Source organism: Mytilus galloprovincialis, chromosome 7, assembly GCF_965363235.1.
Source record: "Mytilus galloprovincialis chromosome 7, xbMytGall1.hap1.1, whole genome shotgun sequence".
In the NCBI taxonomy this organism is placed as follows: Eukaryota; Metazoa; Mollusca; class Bivalvia; order Mytilida; family Mytilidae; genus Mytilus; species Mytilus galloprovincialis.
Window position 1 is genome coordinate 5,668,433 of NC_134844.1, and position 21,987 is coordinate 5,690,419.

Genomic DNA, 21,987 nt, shown 5'->3' on the forward strand with positions numbered 1-21,987 from the left:
GGTAAAGTGACCCCCACATGTCAGTCAAGTTTTTGTTAAAATTAAATTCAATGTAACATTAATTTGACCAGTTTAAACAAACATAAAGAAATATGTGTTGTTCATCTTTAAAACTTTACAAAATTTAGCTACCTGTAGCAGGGATAAAATGTGGGAAATAACTTTACAAACATCATTTATTTCAAAGATGTAACTTCAATCTAATTTTAGACCAATCAATACTTGTATAGATATTAGCCAACAAATTATTGATTCTCAAAATCTTAAAAATGTTCCTCCAATTAATGTCTTATTAAAAATCAGCAAAACAATATTCTCTGTGCGACTTCTTTGACAATATTTATAACCTAACAATTCCCATGGGACAACCAAGTTTTACAATTTATGTTCAAAACTAATTACAGTCACTAAATATAGATATTGACAGAAAACATGGAATGTTTCCATATATTTTGTTCCATTAAATATTCATACTGTTATGTTCTGATTATTAGAACAAATCCCTAAAGACAGTGCTATGTAATTATATCTGGTAATTAATTTCTTTTTTATGTAAATCTTTTTGGACAGCTCCCAGACTAGTGTAGACTCCATTTAAATGACTGATGTTTTATAGACTAGGAAGCTTCCAGTGTTTTGTTTAGTTTATTACCTCTTAGACTTCCTTATCAATCTTGTTAAAAGGTTAAGTCTGGGAAAACAGTTAAAATAGTCCTGGAACCAAATAACCGGCTTTCTAATCTTGTGATTCTTGTGAAGTATCTAAAATAGTCCTCGAACCAAATAACCGGCTTTCTAATCTTGTGATTCTTGTTTTAAAGTATCTATCAATTAAGTGTTGTTAGCTTAATGTCCAGTGGGAATTATTACATGGCCCCAACAATGAGGGGGGCTTTATAACAATCTTTGCTACTCATCAAGGTCTTGCACGATTCATTATTTTATGTATATAAAGGACAAGAAACTATTAACAATAAATACAATAGGTAGGTTTTAGAAACTTAGATGGCAGGTTTAGACTTATCAGTCTTCATTATAAAGAGGTCTGATGCTGAAAATTTTAGTTTAGATTCAATTGGCATGTAGACGTGATTTTTACAGACTAAACAGCCTTTTACAAGCCTGGGCTGGTGGGCTGCGGTTAAGACTGAGAGCTATTTAGTTTATACACAAGGCATCAGATTTAACATCCCATTTTAGCTAACTAACACAACTGAATCAGTGAATGAATAAAAGTAACCAATACTTACGACTATGTTGAGACATTTGGAAGTCTTTAAAACGTTTTGACACACAGTAATTTACTAGGTCTGATAATTCTTTTGCTAATTTGTGTTTCTTTATTGATCCTTCCTATAAATAGAAAAATCAAAACACACGGAACTGTGTTATTGTGTAAATGAACAAATGGTTAGCTTTTTTTCTTATAATTTCAGTTAAAATGCCAGATTTTAATTGGTTAATAAGAGGGAGATAAATTTACTAAAAAAATTTTATTACCCTTCTCAGTGACCCTTAATCAATTGTACCTCGCCTCATTTAACAATATTTTCTGATGATAGCAATCTGCTTTATCACCTTCTCAGCTATAAATGTGTTATCTATACATTGCCTTTATTTTTGCTTCATGTTGAGATATCCTTGACATAAAAGTCAACCCAGTCAAAATTTTAAAGCAAACTTTTAGAAATAATCTTTCATAAAATACTAAAAAAATAAAATTGAAATCACTATGTTTTGCTTTGTAAAAAAAATTACAGGATAAAATATTAGAAAACTTACCCTTGATTTGTTGTTTTTCTTTTTCTCTGACTCCGCCCCTTCGTCTTCATCAGTGACCATCCCTTCATCAGATTCTGTGTGTAAATCTAACTTTTTACCCTGAAAATACAATACAATTATTTTCTACAATCAATGTACAATTAACATCTTTTTCTGAATTCGTTTTTTTTTCAAACTTTAACTGTAAAACTATATCCCTTCTAACTTCCTATTAATAGAATACTGTGGATTCATCATTTTTAGTTGGACACCAAATACCATGGATTTCGTAGGAACAGGTGAATCACAATTCAAATGTTCAACAAATTACAAATTTGCCACGGACTTAATGCAGACTTTGTCAAAATCAAGAAATAATTTTATACAAGAAAGTTTTTCTCAATCCCTTGAAAATTGGTTTCCACAAAATTAATGGTTCCACAGTTGTATGGGTGAACACAATGTTTCTTAATTATAGTATAACTAATCGCCGTATTTGAATATAAAAAATAAGACAACGCGTGACCGAATGACGCATGGATTAAACGAGTGCGCAGCACGAGTTTAATCCATAGCGGCGTTCGGTCACAAGTTGTCTTATTTTTGATATTCAAATACGGCAATTAGTTATTCTTTTTATTACATTGGCAAATGGCTTTTTTTTTTATGAAATTAATGTAGAAAATGTAAGGAACTATATCTTTTTCCTACGCATTGACAATTTGTTTTGATCCGACGTTATCAACGTCTTGACAACGCCTATTGTTGTATGACGTCAGAGAGTGAAATAACCACGTTTATTTCACATGTGAAATTATCGGTTTTTATCTAACTGGGAAATCAATGTAATCCATTGCAACCAATGTAATAATTTACTTTTATTACATTTTTCAATGTCACATTAAAACTTGCAGAACAATATATAAAGTAGGCAATTCAGTTTGTGATCGATTTGAACAAGTTTGCAAATTAAGAAACTTCTTCAAAATAACTTTAAAACTAAATTGGACATTTGAAACAATAATGATTTTTATGTTCAATAATCTGCAGACCAATGGTTAGGACTAATGATGAGTGTTCAGCAACTACTCTCACAAAATATCTGAAACATCTCAGGATAACTTCTGACCAATTTCAGTTGTACGATTTTTTGATAAAAGAGTCCCAGGCTTGTAACTTCTGATAGTTTACTCCAATAACATGCCCTACATCCTGTTAAAGAGATACAATATTTACCTTGTGACCTACATCCTGTTGAAGAGATACAATATTTACCTTGTGACCTACATCCTGTTAAAGAGATACAATATTTACCTTGTGACCTACATCCTGTTAAAGAGATACAATATTTACCTTGTGACCTACATCCTGTTAAAGAGATACAATATTTACCTTGTGACCTACATCCTGCTAAAGAGATACAATATTTACCTTGTGACCTACATCCTGCTAAAGAGATACAATATTTACCTTGTGACCTACATCCTGTTAAAGAGATACAATATTTACCTTGTGACCTACATCCTGTTAAAGAGATACAATATTTACCTTGTGACCTACATCCTGTTAAAGAGATACAATATTTACCGTGTGACCTACATCCTATTAAAGAGATACAATATTTACCTTGTGACCTACATCCTGTTAAAGAGATACAATGTTTACCTTGTGACCTACATCCTCTTAAAGAGATACAATGTTTACCTTGTGACCTACATCCTGTTAAAGAGATACAATATTTACCGTGTGACCTACATCCTATTAAAGAGATACAATATTTACCTTGTGACCTACATCCTGTTAAAGAGATACAATATTTACCTTGTGACCTACATCCTGTTAAAGAGATACAATATTTACCTTGTGACCTACATCCTGTTAAAGAGATACAATATTTACCGTGTGACCTACATCCTATTAAAGAGATACAATATTTACCTTGTGACCTACATCCTGTTAAAGAGATACAATATTTACCTTGTGACCTACATCCTCTTAAAGAGATACAATGTTTACCTTGTGACCTACATCCTGTTAAAGAGATACAATATTTACCGTGTGACCTACATCCTATTAAAGAGATACAATATTTACCTTGTGACCTACATCCTGTTAAAGAGATACAATATTTACCTTGTGACCTACATCCTGTTAAAGAGATACAATATTTACCTTGTGACCTACATCCTGTTAAAGAGATACAATATTTACCTTTATAAGAACTTTATCAACTAATGACTCCAATGGAGGCAAACAAGATGCATTTTCATCAACTTTATCACAATATAGTTTATCTCCAAATATCGTTGTCATATAGTTTGCCATTGTTTTCTGTTGCTTGATACTACAGTGGTTTTCAATAGATAGAATTACTGGAAACCTAAAAATAATATAAAATGTTAATTATAAAATCTTGGATTTACTTTGCTTCAAAGATTGTTTTGTTATGGTATTATAAACCTATCTTGAATTCTTAGCCAATTTGTACTTTCCATGACCATCTCAAGTTTCAAAGTAAATAGACCATGACTGAGGGGGCAGGGCCAAAGAATCTCCATGGAAATAAGATATGCCAATACTAATGAAAGATTTAGCAAGTTGTGATTTTTGAAACCAATGCAGGATTTGTAAAATCAAGCGATGCATCAAAATTTAAGCATAATCAATTATTGCATATAATACCCATACAGGAGTTTTTTGTCTCGCCTTGATGGTGACAAAAATCCAGACATAGGTATGCAGTTTCTGGCCTGACACTGACAGTGGCTGCACTGCAACAATTGTATGTCTTGTTTATAGTGAACCACTTGTGGTAAGTCAATTACATTGCTTGTTAATGGATACTGTATCCCAAAGTATGTTCTGAATACATCACCTTAATCCATTCTGTATGGGTATTATATTCAATATTCAATAACAGATTTTATTCATTTTTATATACAATTGTTTGTTATAATTACAACCTTAACAGTTTGTGTATCAATAATAATAAACAAAGTCATCAGCTCATCAGCTATCTAAATATCATGGACATCGCATAAAACTTGTCATGTTTAATATACAAATTAGAGTGTATTTGTTTTAACACGATTTCTATGACAGATTTGAATGTCATATACTAGGAATATTGAAAGCATATTCGTTGATGGTTTGTATGACAGATTTAAAGGTCACTTATTTGAAAAAGTTGAAAGCATATTCCTTGATGGTTTGTATGACAGATTTGAAGGTCACTTACTTGGAAAAATTGAAAGCATATTTGTTAATGGTTTGTATGACAGATGATTTGAGAGTCACTTACTTGGAAAAATTGAAAGCATATTCCTTGATGGTTTGTATGACAGATTTGAAGGTCACTTACTTGGAAAAATTGAAAGCATATTTGTTAATGGTTTGTATGACAGATGATTTGAGAGTCACTTACTTGGAAAAATTGAAAGCATATTCGTTGATGGTTTGTATGACAGATTTGAAGGTTATCTTTGAGGTAAAGGTGTGTCCATGATAGATCATTGGTTCATCATTAGGACCATCCCAACAGTCCACTACAAACAAATAAAGGATGAACAAGTTATCAGACTTATACATGTATACTGTTAATTCATCAGATCCTTATTTTCGAGGATTTTGTGGTGAGTACACATCAACCACCAATATAGTGCAAAGGAAAATACAAATGTGTAATATGCTTGCATACAGATTTCATTTAAGGATGTTTGTTTGTTGTGTTTTGGAAATTTTGTCAGATTTTCAAAACCTTTTGGTTTTATCCATTTGAATGCCTTAATAAATTTTGCCCATGGATCCCCATTTTATTTTATAAATCTTTTACATGTATAATTATAAGCCCATTGTAAAAGTCTTATAAAATCTTGTTATTTTTTAATAGTTTTTGAGAACTTTAACTTGTCAATGATAAAGCTATGAAAAATCAAGAGAGAACATTTTCCCGCCAAAATTCCAATGGCTAATATCTCGAAAACAAGCACATTGACCCTTATATTTTTTTGCTTTTTTGATTCCTCAATTAATCCCCTATCAATATATACTAGTGTTATGGAAAGCTATCTATTTTGAAACTGAGAAGGGAACTGCCTTAAACCAGGAAATAAAGTATCCATCTACTATCATTTTTTTCCAAAATGCAATAACAAAAAATGTGGTACCACAAAAATACGGCCCCCAAAAATACATTAGTTCTTAGTGGTAGTAAATGTTTAGTTTCTCTCTATTTATTCAATAAACATTCTGACAAGAAATCACACCAAAGGATACATAAAATTGAGAATGGAAATGGGGAATGTGTCAAAGAGACAACAGTCCGACCACAGCTCAGGCAGATTTAAAAGGCTCCCACATTTCTGGGAAAAATTTTGTTGATTATATACGGAATCACTGAAGCATGACTGAAGCAGGCCCTCTCTTAGGAAGTCAGTGGGCCCCCACTTGTGAAAGTTTCTGGATCCTCAACTAGACCATAAAAAAGCTGAAGGCCCATACTTTACTTTATACGTGAAAATAAACTGAATACTCAGACACACTTGTTTCTTTAATTTATGCCACACTGAAAACACAGATGCATTTATTTTTTCATGCATAAGTGTATATACTCACACTCCAGACAGCGACACCCTTTGTCTAATGCATTTATATAAGCCTCTGTACTGGATGGACCTTGTAACTGGTCTTTCATTAAATATCTGTAAGTAAATTAACAATAATTATAAAGTCATTTCCAATGGCAAAAGATATATATATATATAGTTTGCAACTTGTCATAGCTTGTAGTTGTCTTAACAGAAAAAATTTCTTTTTCTAAATTTGTTCATTTAATCTAAGCTAAAAGATTGTATGTTATAAACCAACTTACATGTTTAACCCCGCCACATTATTTATGTATGTGCCTGTCCCAAGTCAGGAGCCTGTAATTCAGTGGTTGCCATTTGTTTATGTGTTACATATTTGTTTTTTGTTAATTTTTTTATATAAATAAGGCCATAAGTTTTCTCGTTTGAATTGTATTACATTGTCTTATCAGGGCATTTTATACTTGACTATGCCGTATGGCCTTTGCTTATTGTTAAAGGCCGGACCGTGACCTATAGTTGTTAGTTTCTATGTCATTTTGGTCTCTTGTGGACAGCTGTCTCATTGGCAATCATACCACATCATCTTTTTTATATGATTTTCCTCAGCAATTTATTTATGCGACATTTGCAAGTAGTACAATAACGTGAATATAAAGCATTGACCTACATGTTACACTGACTTACGTGTTATGGGAGCTTGAGATAAAGTAATGACATAGGGGTTGGGACATATCTTGACACACATCTCTGTGTTCTGGTTCAAACAGGTTACATTCATCTGATAATAAAAACTGAGTAAAACCTAAAAAATAGAATACAATTATTAAGTAAAACATCAAATGAAAATTTTTAGCCTCCAGTATAATACAATTTTTTTCAATCTGTTTTTATTTAGAAATGGAAAACAAACATAATATAGGATAATATCTATTTATACAGCTGTCACTGCACTGCCAGGAATCGACTCAATGACAATATCTATTTATACAGCTGTCATTGCACTGCCAGGAATCGACTCAATGATAATATCTATTTACACAGCTGTCATTGCACTGCCAGGAATCGACTCAATGATAATATCTATTTACACAGCTGTCATTGCACTGCCAGGAATCGACTCAATGACAATATCTATTTATACAGCTGTCATTGCACTGCCAGGAATCGACTCAATGACAATATCTATTTATACAGCTGTCATTGCACAGCCAGGAATCGACTCAATGACAATATCTATTTATACAGCTGTCATTGCACAGCCAGGAATCGACTCAATGACAATATCTATTTATACAGCTGTCATTGCACTGCCAGGAATCGACTCAATGATAATATCTATTTACACAGCTGTCATTGCACTGCCAGGAATCGACTCAATGATAATATCTATTTACACAGCTGTCATTGCACTGCCAGGAATCGACTCAATGACAATATCTATTTATACAGCTGTCATTGCACTGCCAGGAATCGACTCAATGACAATATCTATTTATACAGCTGTCATTGCACAGCCAGGAATCGACTCAATGACAATATCTATTTATACAGCTGTCATTGCACAGCCAGGAATCGACTCAATGATAATATCTATTTACACAGCTGTCATTGCACAGCCAGGAATCAACTCAATGACAATATCTATTTATACAGCTGTCACTGCACTGCCAGGAATCGACTCAATGACAATATCTTCTTATACAGCTGTCACTGCACAGCCAGGAATCAACTCAATGACAATATCTTCTTATACAGCTGTCATTGCACTGCCAGGAATCGACTCAATGACAATATCTATTTATACAGCTGTCACTGCACTGCCAGGAATCAACTCAATGACAATATCTATTTATACAGCTGTCATTGCACAGCCAGGAATCAACTCAATGACAATATCTTCTTATACAGCTGTCACTGCACTGCCAGGAATCGACTCAATGACAATATCTTCTTATACAGCTGTCACTGCACAGCCAGGAATCGACTCAATGACAATATCTATTTATACAGCTGTCATTGCACTGCCAGGAATCGACTCAATGACAATATCTATTTATACAGCTGTCATTGCACTGCCAGGAATCGACTCAATGACAATATCTATTTATACAGCTGTCATTGCACAGCCAGGAATCGACTCAATGACAATATCTATTTATACAGCTGTCACTGCACTGCCAGGAATCGACTCAATGACAATATCTATTTATACAGCTGTCACTGCACTGCCAGGAATCGACTCAATGACAATATCTATTTATACAGCTGTCATTGCACTGCCAGGAATCAACTCAATGACAATATCTATTTATACAGCTGTCATTGCACTGCCAGGAATCGACTCAATGACAATATCTATTTATACAGCTGTCATTGCACTGCCAGGAATCGACTCAATGACAATATCTTCTTATACAGCTGTCACTGCACTGCCAGGAATCGACTCAATGACAATATCTATTTATACAGCTGTCATTGCACTGCCAGGAATCGACTCAATGACAATATCTATTTATACAGCTGTCATTGCACTGCCAGGAATCGACTCAATGACAATATCTATTTATACAGCTGTCATTGCACAGCCAGGAATCGACTCAATGACAATATCTATTTATACAGCTGTCATTGCACAGCCAGGAATCGACTCAATGACAATATCTATTTATACAGCTGTCACTGCACTGCCAGGAATCGACTCAATGACAATATCTATTTATACAGCTGTCATTGCACAGCCAGGAATCGACTCAATGACAATATCTATTTATACAGCTGTCATTGCACTGCCAGGAATCGACTCAATGACAATATCTATTTATACAGCTGTCACTGCACTGCCAGGAATCGACTCAATGACAATATCTATTTATACAGCTGTCATTGCACTGCCAGGAATCGACTCAATGACAATATCTATTTATACAGCTGTCATTGCACAGCCAGGAATCGACTCAATGACAATATCTATTTATACAGCTGTCACTGCACTGCCAGGAATCGACTCAATGACAATATCTATTTATACAGCTGTCACTGCACTGCCAGGAATCAACTCAATGACAATATCTTCTTATACAGCTGTCACTGCACTGCCAGGAATCGACTCAATGACAATATCTATTTATACAGCTGTCATTGCACTGCCAGGAATCGACTCAATGACAATATCTATTTATACAGCTGTCATTGCACTGCCAGGAATCGACTCAATGACAATATCTATTTATACAGCTGTCATTGCACTGCCAGGAATCGACTCAATGACAATATCTATTTATACAGCTGTCATTGCACAGCCAGGAATCGACTCAATGACAATATCTATTTATACAGCTGTCACTGCACTGCCAGGAATCGACTCAATGACAATATCTATTTATACAGCTGTCATTGCACAGCCAGGAATCAACTCAATGACAATATCTTCTTATACAGCTGTCACTGCACTGCCAGGAATCGACTCAATGACAATATCTTCTTATACAGCTGTCACTGCACTGCCAGGAATCGACTCAATGACAATATCTATTTATACAGCTGTCATTGCACAGCCAGGAATCAACTCAATGACAATATCTTCTTATACAGCTGTCACTGCACTGCCAGGAATCGACTCAATGACAATATCTATTTATACAGCTGTCATTGCACAGCCAGGAATCAACTCAATGACAATATCTTCTTATACAGCTGTCACTGCACTGCCAGGAATCGACTCAATGACAATATCTATTTATACAGCTGTCATTGCACTGCCAGGAATCGACTCAATGACAATATCTATTTATACAGCTGTCATTGCACAGCCAGGAATCAACTCAATGACAATATCTTCTTATACAGCTGTCACTGCACTGCCAGGAATCGACTCAATGACAATATCTATTTATACAGCTGTCATTGCACTGCCAGGAATCGACTCAATGATAATATCTATTTACACAGCTGTCATTGCACTGCCAGGAATCGACTCAATGATAATATCTATTTACACAGCTGTCATTGCACTGCCAGGAATCGACTCAATGACAATATCTATTTACACAGCTGTCATTGCACTGCCAGGAATCGACTCAATGACAATATCTATTTATACAGCTGTCATTGCACTGCCAGGAATCGACTCAATGACAATATCTATTTATACAGCTGTCATTGCACTGCCAGGAATCGACTCAATGACAATATCTATTTATACAGCTGTCATTGCACTGCCAGGAATCGACTCAATGACAATTTAATGTGAACACACTACAAGATCACCGAGTCAGTTCTAGATACATCAGATCCGTATCCTTCCATCCTTACGGAGCACCTGAGATCACCCCCTCTTTTTGTTGGGGTTTGGCCCTTCGGGTTACTCAGTCTACAGTATTCTAGGTTGGGTTTTGTGTACTATTGTTTGTCAATTGCTCCTTTCTTTTCTAGCGATGGCGTTTGTTACAATGTAGCTTCTTTTTCAACTTTTGATTTTCAAAGTCCCTCTGGTATCTTTTGTCCCTATTGTACATTGCATTTAAACTTATTTTATTCTCTCAACAACAAAAAATAACTAATAAATGAATTTGGTATGCAAATATCTTCATTATTATGAAATCAAACGCAACACCACTTTACCAATGTTCAAATATCATAAATACATTTCCAACATTGTTAATAACTGAATAATAGACAAACATATTAAAATTATTCTAATGGACTAAAACATATGTTTACTCCTCAAATGAGTGCAAGTAGTATTGTATAACAAAAAAACAAATACCATGCGTAATAAGTTCTAATCAGATAATCTATTTGTTGTAATAGTATGAAACATATTGTCATTTAGTAATACAAACACATTCCAAACACCTGGTAATAGTGGTTCTGACACAGAAACCTTTTTTTCTCTTGAAGTTCAAAGTTAAGAGCACTGATGATATGTAACACATTGCCTTATGATTATACACCAACATGAAAATATAGAACAACTCAAGTTAAGGTCAAATCTTGTTCACAAGCACACTTCCAAATAAAGAAAAAATTTGAATATATTCGAACATTAGATGTTGGTTACAATGGTTGGCACAATGTCTAGTGTTGATACTATCCAACTTCTGTGTCAAATCATACAGTTCTTTATCAGATAGTTCATTTGACCTTGATGACATTCTTAATGTGTCTGTCCCATGTCAGGAGCCTGTAATCGGTTGGTTGGTTGTTTATTGCTGTTTCTAAAATTGTTCTCCCTTTTTTATTATATAGTTTGTTCGTGTGTTGTGCTGTTACACCAATAAACTGAGCTGGAGAGGATTGGCGCCTCCAATCATGTTTAACCCCTCCACGCTCTATATGTGCCTGTAGTTCAATGGTTGTCTTTGGTTCATGTCTGCCATATTTGTTTTTTGTTTGTAAATTATTTCGTTAAACATTGGGATCTTTTATAGCCAACTATTCTGTATGTGTTTTTCTCATGGTTTAAGGCTGTAAGGTAACCTATTATGGCTTAAATCCACATCATTTGAACTCAGGTGATCATTTGAACTTAGGTGGACAGTTGGCTCATCAGCACTCATACCACATCTCCTTATTTTCATATGGTATGTAATGTGTACATATATAGTAGAAAACCTACCATCAATTCCTAACTGGCCCTTTTTCTTGCCGTCTTTTGATGGTTCATATTCATTTATAATTTCTATACATTTTTCCTTTGTTACTCTTGTCATCTGAAAATATAAATAATTTCAAATAAAGCAAATCTAATATTTTGAATTCAGCATCTATCATGTCTATCAAAGATCTGATAAGATAATAATATTACTTGTAGTCACAATAAAATTTTCTGCTCACTAAAACTCTTGGCAATGCAACAATTTGTTGAGGGCTTGGGAGCTGACCTATTACATAGCACAAGTGCTGCCACTAAAATGCCATGATTTTTCAGCAACTGTTCAAATAACTTAGAACCTCAGAACCTATTTACAGATATTTTGTTACAAAACTTCTATTTACCATGATACAGATGACATCTATATCAGCCTATGTTTCAACTTTCCATAAATATTTGGACAAGCAGACAAGACAGTCTAGTAAAGATTGAAAATGCCAACCAATAAGGGATTCTGTTTCAGAGTTTCTAAGTTAACATAGTGATTTTGTACTATTTAACTAATTTCAATGAACTTTTATGAGCACTTACAGCTTTTAATGCTTCAAATCTTCAATGGCAATTACAAGATGATGGCTTCTTAGATACTTAGTCTTTAAAATCTTGACTAAATCAATATTCAATAAATAAGGAGAAATCGGAGAAGAGACAATCTTAATCCCTTGCGATTGCAGAAACCTACAAATTCTTAAAATTCCTTTATAAAAAAGCCTATTTATGTGTCAAAATTGACGACACAATATGTTACCCCTGTCATGCAATTCTCTCATTTCTTACAATGATAACATTATTAACTTGATTTTTTAATAAAAAAGTAACAGATAAGAGCTCAATTTTTGAACTTAGATAAATATTTCCGAGAAATTCTAAAGATAAATCATGTTTATATCATTGACAAGATTTCTATATTTCCTGCATGTGTCTGATTTCTATATTTCCTGATTTCTTTATTTCCTGCATGTGTCTGATTTCTATAATTCCTGCATGTGTCTGATTTCTATATTTCCTGCATGTGTCTGATTTCTATATTTCCTGCATGTGTCAGATTTCTATATTTCCTGCATGTGTCTGATTTCTATATTTCCTGCATGTGTCTGATTTCTATATTTCCTGCATGTGTCTGATTTCTATATTTTCTGATTTCTTTATTTCCTGCATGTGTCTGATTTCTATATTTCCTGCATGTGTCTGATTTCTATATTTTCTGATTTCTATATTTCCTGCATGTGTCTGATTTCTATATTTCCTGATTTCTTTATTTCCTGCATGTGTCTGATTTCTATATTTCCTGCATGTGTCAGATTTCTATATTTCCTGCATGTGTCTGATTTCTATATTTCCTGCATGTGTCAGATTTCTATATTTCCTGCATGTGTCAGATTTCTATATTTCCTGCATGTGTCTGATTTCTATATTTCCTGCATGTGTCAGATTTCTATATTTCCTGCATGTGTCTGATTTCTATATTTCCTGCATGTGTCTGATTTCTATATTTCCTGCATGTGTCTGATTTCTATATTTCCTGCATGTGTCTGATTTCTATATTTCCTGCATGTGTCAGATTTCTATATTTCCTGCATGTGTCTGATTTCTATATTTCCTGCATGTGTCTGATTTCTATATTTCCTGCATGTGTCTGATTTCTATATTTCCTGATTTCTTTATTTCCTGCATGTGTCTGATTTCTATATTTCCTGCATGTGTCAGATTTCTATATTTCCTGCATGTGTCTGATTTCTATATTTCCTGCATGTGTCTGATTTCTATATTTCCTGCATGTGTCTGATTTCTATATTTCCTGCATGTGTCAGATTTCTATATTTCCTGCATGTGTCTGATTTCTATATTTCCTGCATGTGTCAGATTTCTATATTTCCTGCATGTGTCAGATTTCTATATTTCCTGCATGTGTCTGATTTCTATATTTCCTGCATGTGTCTGATTTCTATATTTCCTGCATGTGTCTGATTTCTATAATTCCTGCATGTGTCTGATTTCTATAATTCCTGCATGTGTCTGATTTCTATAATTCCTGCATGTGTCTGATTTCTATATTTCCTGCATGTGTCTGATTTCTATATTTTCTGATTTCTTTATTTCCTGCATGTGTCTGATTTCTATAATTCCTGCATGTGTCTGATTTCTATATTTCCTGCATGTGTCTGATTTCTATATTTCCTGCATGTGTCTGATTTCTATATTTCCTGCATGTGTCTGATTTCTATAATTCCTGCATGTGTCAGATTTCTATATTTCCTGCATGTGTCTGATTTCTATATTTCCTGCATGTGTCTGATTTCTATAATTCCTGCATGTGTCTGATTTCTATATTTCCTGCATGTTTCTGATTTCTATATTTCCTGCATGTGTCTGATTTCTATATTTCCTGCATGTGTCTGATTTCTATATTTCCTGCATGTGTCTGATTTCTATAGTTTCAAGATATACATCATGGTTTGTGTCAATTTTATATCTCTTCATACTTATTGAGGAGATGGATTGCCTAAGAGACCCCCTAGAAAGTTACGAATTTTTCATAATATATGCTCACAAAATTTTTTCCAACATGTACCTTGAATTTAGATTATACTGTTGAGTAATAGTGAGTAACATATCCAGCAGAAATAATTTCTAACTTTGAGATGATTTGAACATATATGCTATCTAGTTTGCAAAAAAATCTGTGTCTGTATTCTTAGGGTTTGTGTTGGTCTTAAAAGAACCAAAAACCAAAACTCCTGACTGACAAAGCTTTAACTATATTTTGAAATGATCAACCAACAACATATTTGAAAAGCACTGAACTGTTCATGAGTTATTGCACAGAAACAACCAAAGTCAACAAACACTAAACCATTGTACACCCAATTCATAAGTTATTACACAGAAACAACCAAAGTCAATATATGTCAAACACCAAACCATTGTACACCCAATTCAATAACTAATTCTGTTTGATAAGGATTTCTGGAATCATAAATATTAGACAGATGTACAGGCTTTTTAAATGGATTGATTTCAACATCTTATTGATTGTTAAAGTTTGTTTGCATATGTCTTTCATGTTACACAAAAGTCTGCAGCATAAAAGCATTTCATAATTTTCCAACTTTATAAGGCTTAGAAACTTCAGAATTTCCAATGCAGTAAAGAAAATTAAAAGGTTTGTTTTGAATAATGCACTTTTGACAACTAGTGATTTATCGATCAGTTTTATCTTGAAGTCAACACTCTCCTCTACGTCCTGATATATCTACTGATTTCTCAACAGCTGATCCGCGCTAATTACAACATTACAGTTAAATATGCATTTAAAAAAAATAGGAATCAATCAAGTGAAATATTGTAGTGTAATGACATTCTATATAAACTGTATTAGATATTTATGGCTTTCTGCAGAAAATAGATAGATTAAAAGCAAAATGGCATCGATTCTTTTAGAATAAAACTTTGATGCAATGTTCTATTATGAGAGTTACATTAACAGGTTCAAGGGATTTTTTATATCAATTTATAGATCAGTAATGTAACCTTTAATCATGGTTCTACTACATTTCTATCTGCTGCATAATAAACCATTTTCTAATTCCAATGCAATAAAATCAACAATTTTTTACAATTTTAAGAATTTCGACATGCTTTTTAGTACTGTTCATCTGGCCGTGTGACATGTGTGTATATCTTCATTTTAATTCCAATGTAATAAACTCAACAATTTGTATGATTTTAAGAATTTTAAAAAGCTACAAACTGTTTATCTTATAAACATGATAAACAGACTGACACATGTGAATATAATCATTAACACTTCTATCCTTGAAGAAATTAAAGAGTATCACATTTGTTGTGTTAAAACTGCTTTATGAATTAACCTTAACATGAAGACTTAAATCAAAAAGTTTGAAACTGATGGTTAATTCATCTGTTGGGGGTAAACACCTCAAGATTTAAATAAATTAATCTAATCTCTCTTTTTGGAGAACTTTTTTAACTCTTTTTAAATTCTAACTTTTCTTCATTTAAGTACCTAGTCTTTTAATTTCTAAACATATCTTGTAATCCTAAATAATACTGTTCTTCTAATTTGTCCTATATTGGGAGACTTAAGAAAGATCATAAGACTTAGCAACAGTTAGAATGTAAGGAGTTGCCAAGTACTTCTATACTGATTTGAGCTGAATACAAATAAATAAATAAAACTTATGTTATGAGACAATGTAAATTTGCTATAGAACCTGTCTTTTGGTTAAAAAAAAAAAAAAAAAAAAAAAAAAAAAAAAAAAAAAAAAAAAAAAAAAGCTCCTGTGCAAATTTCATAAAAGTCCATGAAGGTTAAACAAAGTTATTGATGTCTTACTACAGAGAGAACCTATATGTAGAGGCTTTTACTAACAAAAAAAAGAACTGCTACTTCTGGCATCCACTATATAAATGTTGCAGAATTATTTGTATGCGCATTCAATTATCTATATAAAAGCTCCATATTAGTGTGGCAACTCATATTTTAACGAATTTTACTAATATTTAATGTCTTGTATATATTATAATAACTTTTTAGTTTATTTTCCATGTTTGATGATAACTTCAGTTGCACAAATACAATACAAACTATAGTCATACAGGGATGGATTCTGAAATACTGATCAGTCGGGACTGGTTTAAATAAATATATATTTTGATACACTGTCAAATAGTTTATAAAGGTTCAGGCTGTGTCAAGCTGGGTGAATTAAAAAAAAATTTTGCAATGAAATAAATACATTTTTGCCATGCTAACAAAAAATATCTTTATTATATATAAAATAGCAAGTATGCACTTTGGGTTATTTACAGCTGATCTCTAACATAATCATCTGATTTATACCTCGATCTGTAATAATACAGATAAAATACCTGATACTTTTCTATATTGAAAACAACCACATTCTCTGTTATAATTACCACTTGGCATGAACTCCTTCATATGTCAGATATTTGTCTGTTAATTAGGTCAAATACTTAACTCAAAGTCAAATCTAAGATGTACACTAATTTTATGTTCTTCTTTAATTACTGATGAAACAACTGCACTCATTGAAGAAATTAAGGCCATACTTTTTACCCTATTATTGTAAGCAAGGGGTGATTAAGAACATTAGGCTAAAGTACCTATTATAATTTCTTTCAGGTAGAATGTGAGCAAAACTATGCCAGACAGACATGTCCACATCACAATCACAATCTACAACAAATATAGTTGGCCTATTGCTTAAAGCATCTTATAAAAGACCTAATTAGACACTAAATATTGACCATAGAGCCATAAATATGGGCCAAGGTCGTATGAACCCTCTAAGATACCATGAACATTACAAAATAATTTTATACAACAAATATAGACATATTACTTATTTGAAATGAGAAACAGACGTAACCATGAAAACCTTACATTGGCAAAAGAACCATGAAAATGAGGTCAAGGTCATATGAATTCTGCCAGACATACAAGTTAACCTTGCAATCATTCCAATCATTCCATACATCAAATAAAGTTGCTGTATTGCTAATGGTATCTAGGATGAGCACTTGACCATGAAAAACTTAACCTTCATAATAAATAAAATGAGGTCGAGGTCACAAGAACCAGGTCCTCCGACAGACATTTAGATCTTGCAAGGATCCCATATATATACCAAATACAGCTATCTAATTACTCACACTATACATTTTTTATAACCCTCCATTTTTTTCTGCTATAACATTCTGTGTAGAAGAATATAGCACGACTACTGCCAGTACAACAACAAGGTTTTATTTCAACGTTCTTGACTAACTGTGAGTGTCTTGCACCTTTGCATGAAATGCCAGTACAGAAATCATACTTAAGCCCTCTCAGGAGAAATGAAGATATATTCCTCAGCTACTTTCATAATAGAAATTTCTTAGCTTTAATATGATTGCAGACATTCATTAGTCATCTAATTTACTATGCCTGTCTATAGACCCCCTCTGCCTTTCTGAAACCCCAGACTAATAGAGTATAATGCTAATTATTATTAGTGTGTAACATTAGGGGAAAATGTCCATTTATTTCATGGATTCAAATTTATTTTTTTCTGTTTTAATACCATCCTGCTTTACCATGTTTTTTTTTTTAAGGAAACCCCATAGCACAATGTATGATCCATAAATAGAAACACACCTGCAAGTACAGAATAAAGATGTTAATACAGATTCTACTGTTATGTCTTACCCCTTGTTCTGCTTCTAAAAATAGCAACAGATCATCGGTGGTGAGGTAGTCAGCATTGCTTGCATATCTGTAAATAATTAGTAAAGAAAATAATCAATGAATGAAAAAGTTAGAAAAAAACATTCCTTCATTATAAGTTGAGAGGAAAAACTTGCAGGTGGTATATCATGTATATTGTTGTGACATATAGAAATCAATGTATCATTGTAAACAAACTGGTTTCCTGCCAATATATACTGTCTGTTATGTTATCTAATATATCTATTAGAGTTACATATGGTGAGAAAAAGATTTATAGACCAATATGTCAGGGAAAATCATTCTAACTAGTGTAGGAATTACGAAACATATCTAAACAGTACAACAGACCAGAGTCTGCAGAGGGTTATTTTATCATATGGGGGAAATTTACTTCAATATGAAACCAATGTGCTTTCCATGCAACAAGTATAGTGACTAATATTTGTAACTTTTCCTTCCTTGCAAATCATTATGTTCTCTCTTTTAATTTTTGACAACCTTCATTACACAAGGCTAATACACATGTTTGAATTAAGAATACATGTACTTGAGAAATGAGGAAATTGGAAAACTTGTGTTTTAAAATGTGCAGGTTACCTTGGTTTTAAATGGTTCTCCATTTCTATCCAAGGTTTCGGTTATAGGACTTATGTTGAAGGCTGTGTAGTGACCTATAATTGTTTTAATTGCTGTGTCATTTGGTCTCTTGTGGAGAGTTGTCTCATTGACAGTTTATATACCACATCTTCGTACCTTTATATTAACTAACTATAAGTGGAATTAACTAGAAATGATGGCTGATTCCAAGGTTACATAAACAGATATGTTTAATTCTAATAGTGCTGTAATACTCAATGTACTGAACATGTTGATTGATTAAAATGTTAGCTCTTTAGCCTTTTGTTGTTTACTGTTTTTATGTAAATTTCATTTAAGATTGCCCTTAAGAGTATAACTTTGCTCATTTTTAGATAGTGATCATGCAGACAAATAATGTAACAACAAGAAAAGTCATTTATAATCATTGATTCTACTACTTAGTGTAAACAAGTGGTCAACTAATAGTATTACATTGTCAGTTTGTAATTACAACAAAACAAAATGTCATAGAAATAAAGTTCAAGAAACAAGTGGTCAACTATTACATTGTCAGTTCGTTATTAGAACAAAACAAAATGTCATAGAAATAAAGTTCAAGAAACAAGTGGTCAACTATTACATTGTCAGTTCGTAATTACAACAAAACAAAATGTCATAGAAATAAAGTTCAAGAAACAAGTGGTCAACTATTACATTGTCAGTTCGTGATTACAACAAAACAAAATGTCATAGAAATAAGGTTAGTAAAACAAGTGGTCAACTATTACATTGTCAGTTCGTGATTACAACAAAACAAAATGTCATAGAAATAAGGTTCAAGAAACAAGTGGTCAACTATTACATTGTCAGTTCGTGATTACAACAAAACAAAATGTCATAGAAATAAAGTTCAAGAAACAAGTGGTCAACTATTACATTGTCAGTTCGTTATTACAACAAAACAAAATGTCATAGAAATAAGGTTCAAGAAACAAGTGGTCAACTATTACATTGTCTGTTCGTGATTACAACAAAACAAAATGTCATACAAATAAGGTTCAAGAAACAAGTGGTCAACTATTACATTGTCAGTTCGTGATTACAACAAAACAAAATGTCATAGAAATAAGGTTCAAGAAACAAGTGGTCAACTATTACATTGTCAGTTCGTGATTACAACAAAACAAAATGTCATAGAAATAAGGTTCAAGAAACAAGTGGTCAACTATTACATTGTCAGTTCGTGATTACAACAAAACAAAATGTCATAGAAATAAGGTTAGTAAAACAAGTGGTCAACTATTACATTGTCAGTTCGTGATTACAACAAAACAAAATGTCATAGAAATAAGGTTCAAGAAACAAGTGGTAAACTATTGCATTGTCAGTTCGTGATTACAACAAAACAAAATGTCATAGAAATAAGGTTAATAAAACAAGTGGTCAACTATTACATTGTCAGTTCGTAATTACAACAAAACAAAATGTCATAGAAATAAGGTTAGTAAAACAAGTGGTCAACTATTACATTGTCAGTTCGTGATTACAACAAAACAAAATGTCATAGAAATAAGGTTAGTAAAACAAGTGGTCAACTATTACATTGTCAGTTCATGATTACAACAAAACAAAATGTCATAGAAATAAGGTTAGTAAAACAAGTGGTCAACTATTACATTGTCAGTTCGTGATTACAACAAAACAAAATGTCATAGAAATAAGGTTAGTAAAACAAGTGGTCAACTATTACATTGTCAGTTCGTAATTACCACAAAACAAAATGTCATAGAAATAAAGTTCAAGAAACAAGTGGTCAACTATTACATTGTCAGTTCGTGATTACAACAAAACAAAATGTCATAGAAATAAGGTTAGTAAAACACATGGTCAACTATTACATTGTCAGTTCGTGATTACAACAAAACAAAATGTAATAGAAATAAGGTTAGTAAAACAAGTGGTCAACTATTACATTGTAAGTTCAATATTAAAACAAAACAAAATGTCATACAAATAAGGTTCAAGAAACAAGTGGTAAACTATTGCATTGTCAGTTCGTGATTACAACAAAACAAAATGTCATAGAAATAAGTTTCAAGAAACAAGTGGTCAACTATTACATTGTCAGTTCGTGATTACAACAAAACACCAGGTGCTCCGCAGGGCGCAGCTTTATACGACCGCAGAGGTCGAACCCTGAACAGTTGGGGCAAGTATGGACAAAACATTCAAGCGTGATACAGCTCTGAATTTGGATTGTGATCAAATTTTTGACATTACATGGTTTTTTTTTACACAAAACAAATGTCAAGATTTTACAAATCAATTAAAGATTTCTTCTTCAAACTTATTTAAATCTAAAATTAAATAGTTGACACAGCATAGGTTTCTGACACAGAATGAATGTGGTCTAATGAACTAATGAAAGTTTTTTTTTGCCTTTGAGCAATTCACTATGCTGTTGAATATTAATCCTCTCAAAAAAATGTTTGAAGAAATTTTCTTTTTATTTATGAAATCTGAAATGAGAAAAATTTAAACCCCCCCCCCCTTTTTTCACATCCCCGTTTCCCTTTTTCCAAAACTGATATCAATTCAAATTTCTAATGGAGTTTGCAACAATAACTACTCTTTTAAATACATCATAAAATATTAAAATGTAAAATAAAGTGCTTGTTATCACTGAATGGTAAAGATTGGTTGGTAGTAAAAGTGAATATACATTGTTTATTGTATAAAACAATAAAAAAAACTTCATCAGCAACATTTTATATTGGCAAATTTCCAATGAAGTTATTTACATAAAGTTATTGGCAAATAAAAATAGAAAATGGCATCATAGTCATGTCTGGCAAATTTCCAACATACATTATCTAAAAACATTTTAGATAAGATAAGGAAAAAAAGCTTCATCAGCAACATTTTATATTGGCAAATTTCCAATGAAGTTATTTACATAAAGTTATTGGCAAATAAAAATAGAAAATGACATCATAGTCATGTCTGGCAAATTTCCAACATATATTATCAACTACTATTCTATACAAAGAAAGATAACTCCAATTGAAAATTAATTGCTATCATGGCTATTGCACAATATTGTGCAATTAGATATTTCTTGCTATTGTGCAATACTGTGCAATTGAAAATTT

The 21,987-nt window shown here is 32.5% G+C and overlaps 1 protein-coding gene across 2 annotated transcripts in view; it reads right to left on the reverse strand.

Annotated features, from left to right (window-relative positions):
- Positions 1 to 21,987, reverse strand: part of LOC143082182 (inactive phospholipase C-like protein 2) — a 69,753-nt gene that overhangs the window by 13,669 nt on the left and 34,097 nt on the right. For both annotated transcript variants that reach the window (XM_076257754.1, XM_076257755.1), the window contains exons 3-10: positions 18,236 to 18,302; positions 11,968 to 12,061; positions 7,035 to 7,152; positions 6,376 to 6,461; positions 5,186 to 5,306; positions 3,973 to 4,141; positions 1,783 to 1,881; positions 1,251 to 1,353 (exon numbers count right to left, since the gene is read on the reverse strand). In XM_076257754.1, the coding sequence (XP_076113869.1) occupies positions 1,251 to 1,353; positions 1,783 to 1,881; positions 3,973 to 4,141; positions 5,186 to 5,306; positions 6,376 to 6,461; positions 7,035 to 7,152; positions 11,968 to 12,061; positions 18,236 to 18,302 (857 nt within the window). The remainder of the gene's footprint in view (positions 1 to 1,250; positions 1,354 to 1,782; positions 1,882 to 3,972; positions 4,142 to 5,185; positions 5,307 to 6,375; positions 6,462 to 7,034; positions 7,153 to 11,967; positions 12,062 to 18,235; positions 18,303 to 21,987) is intronic.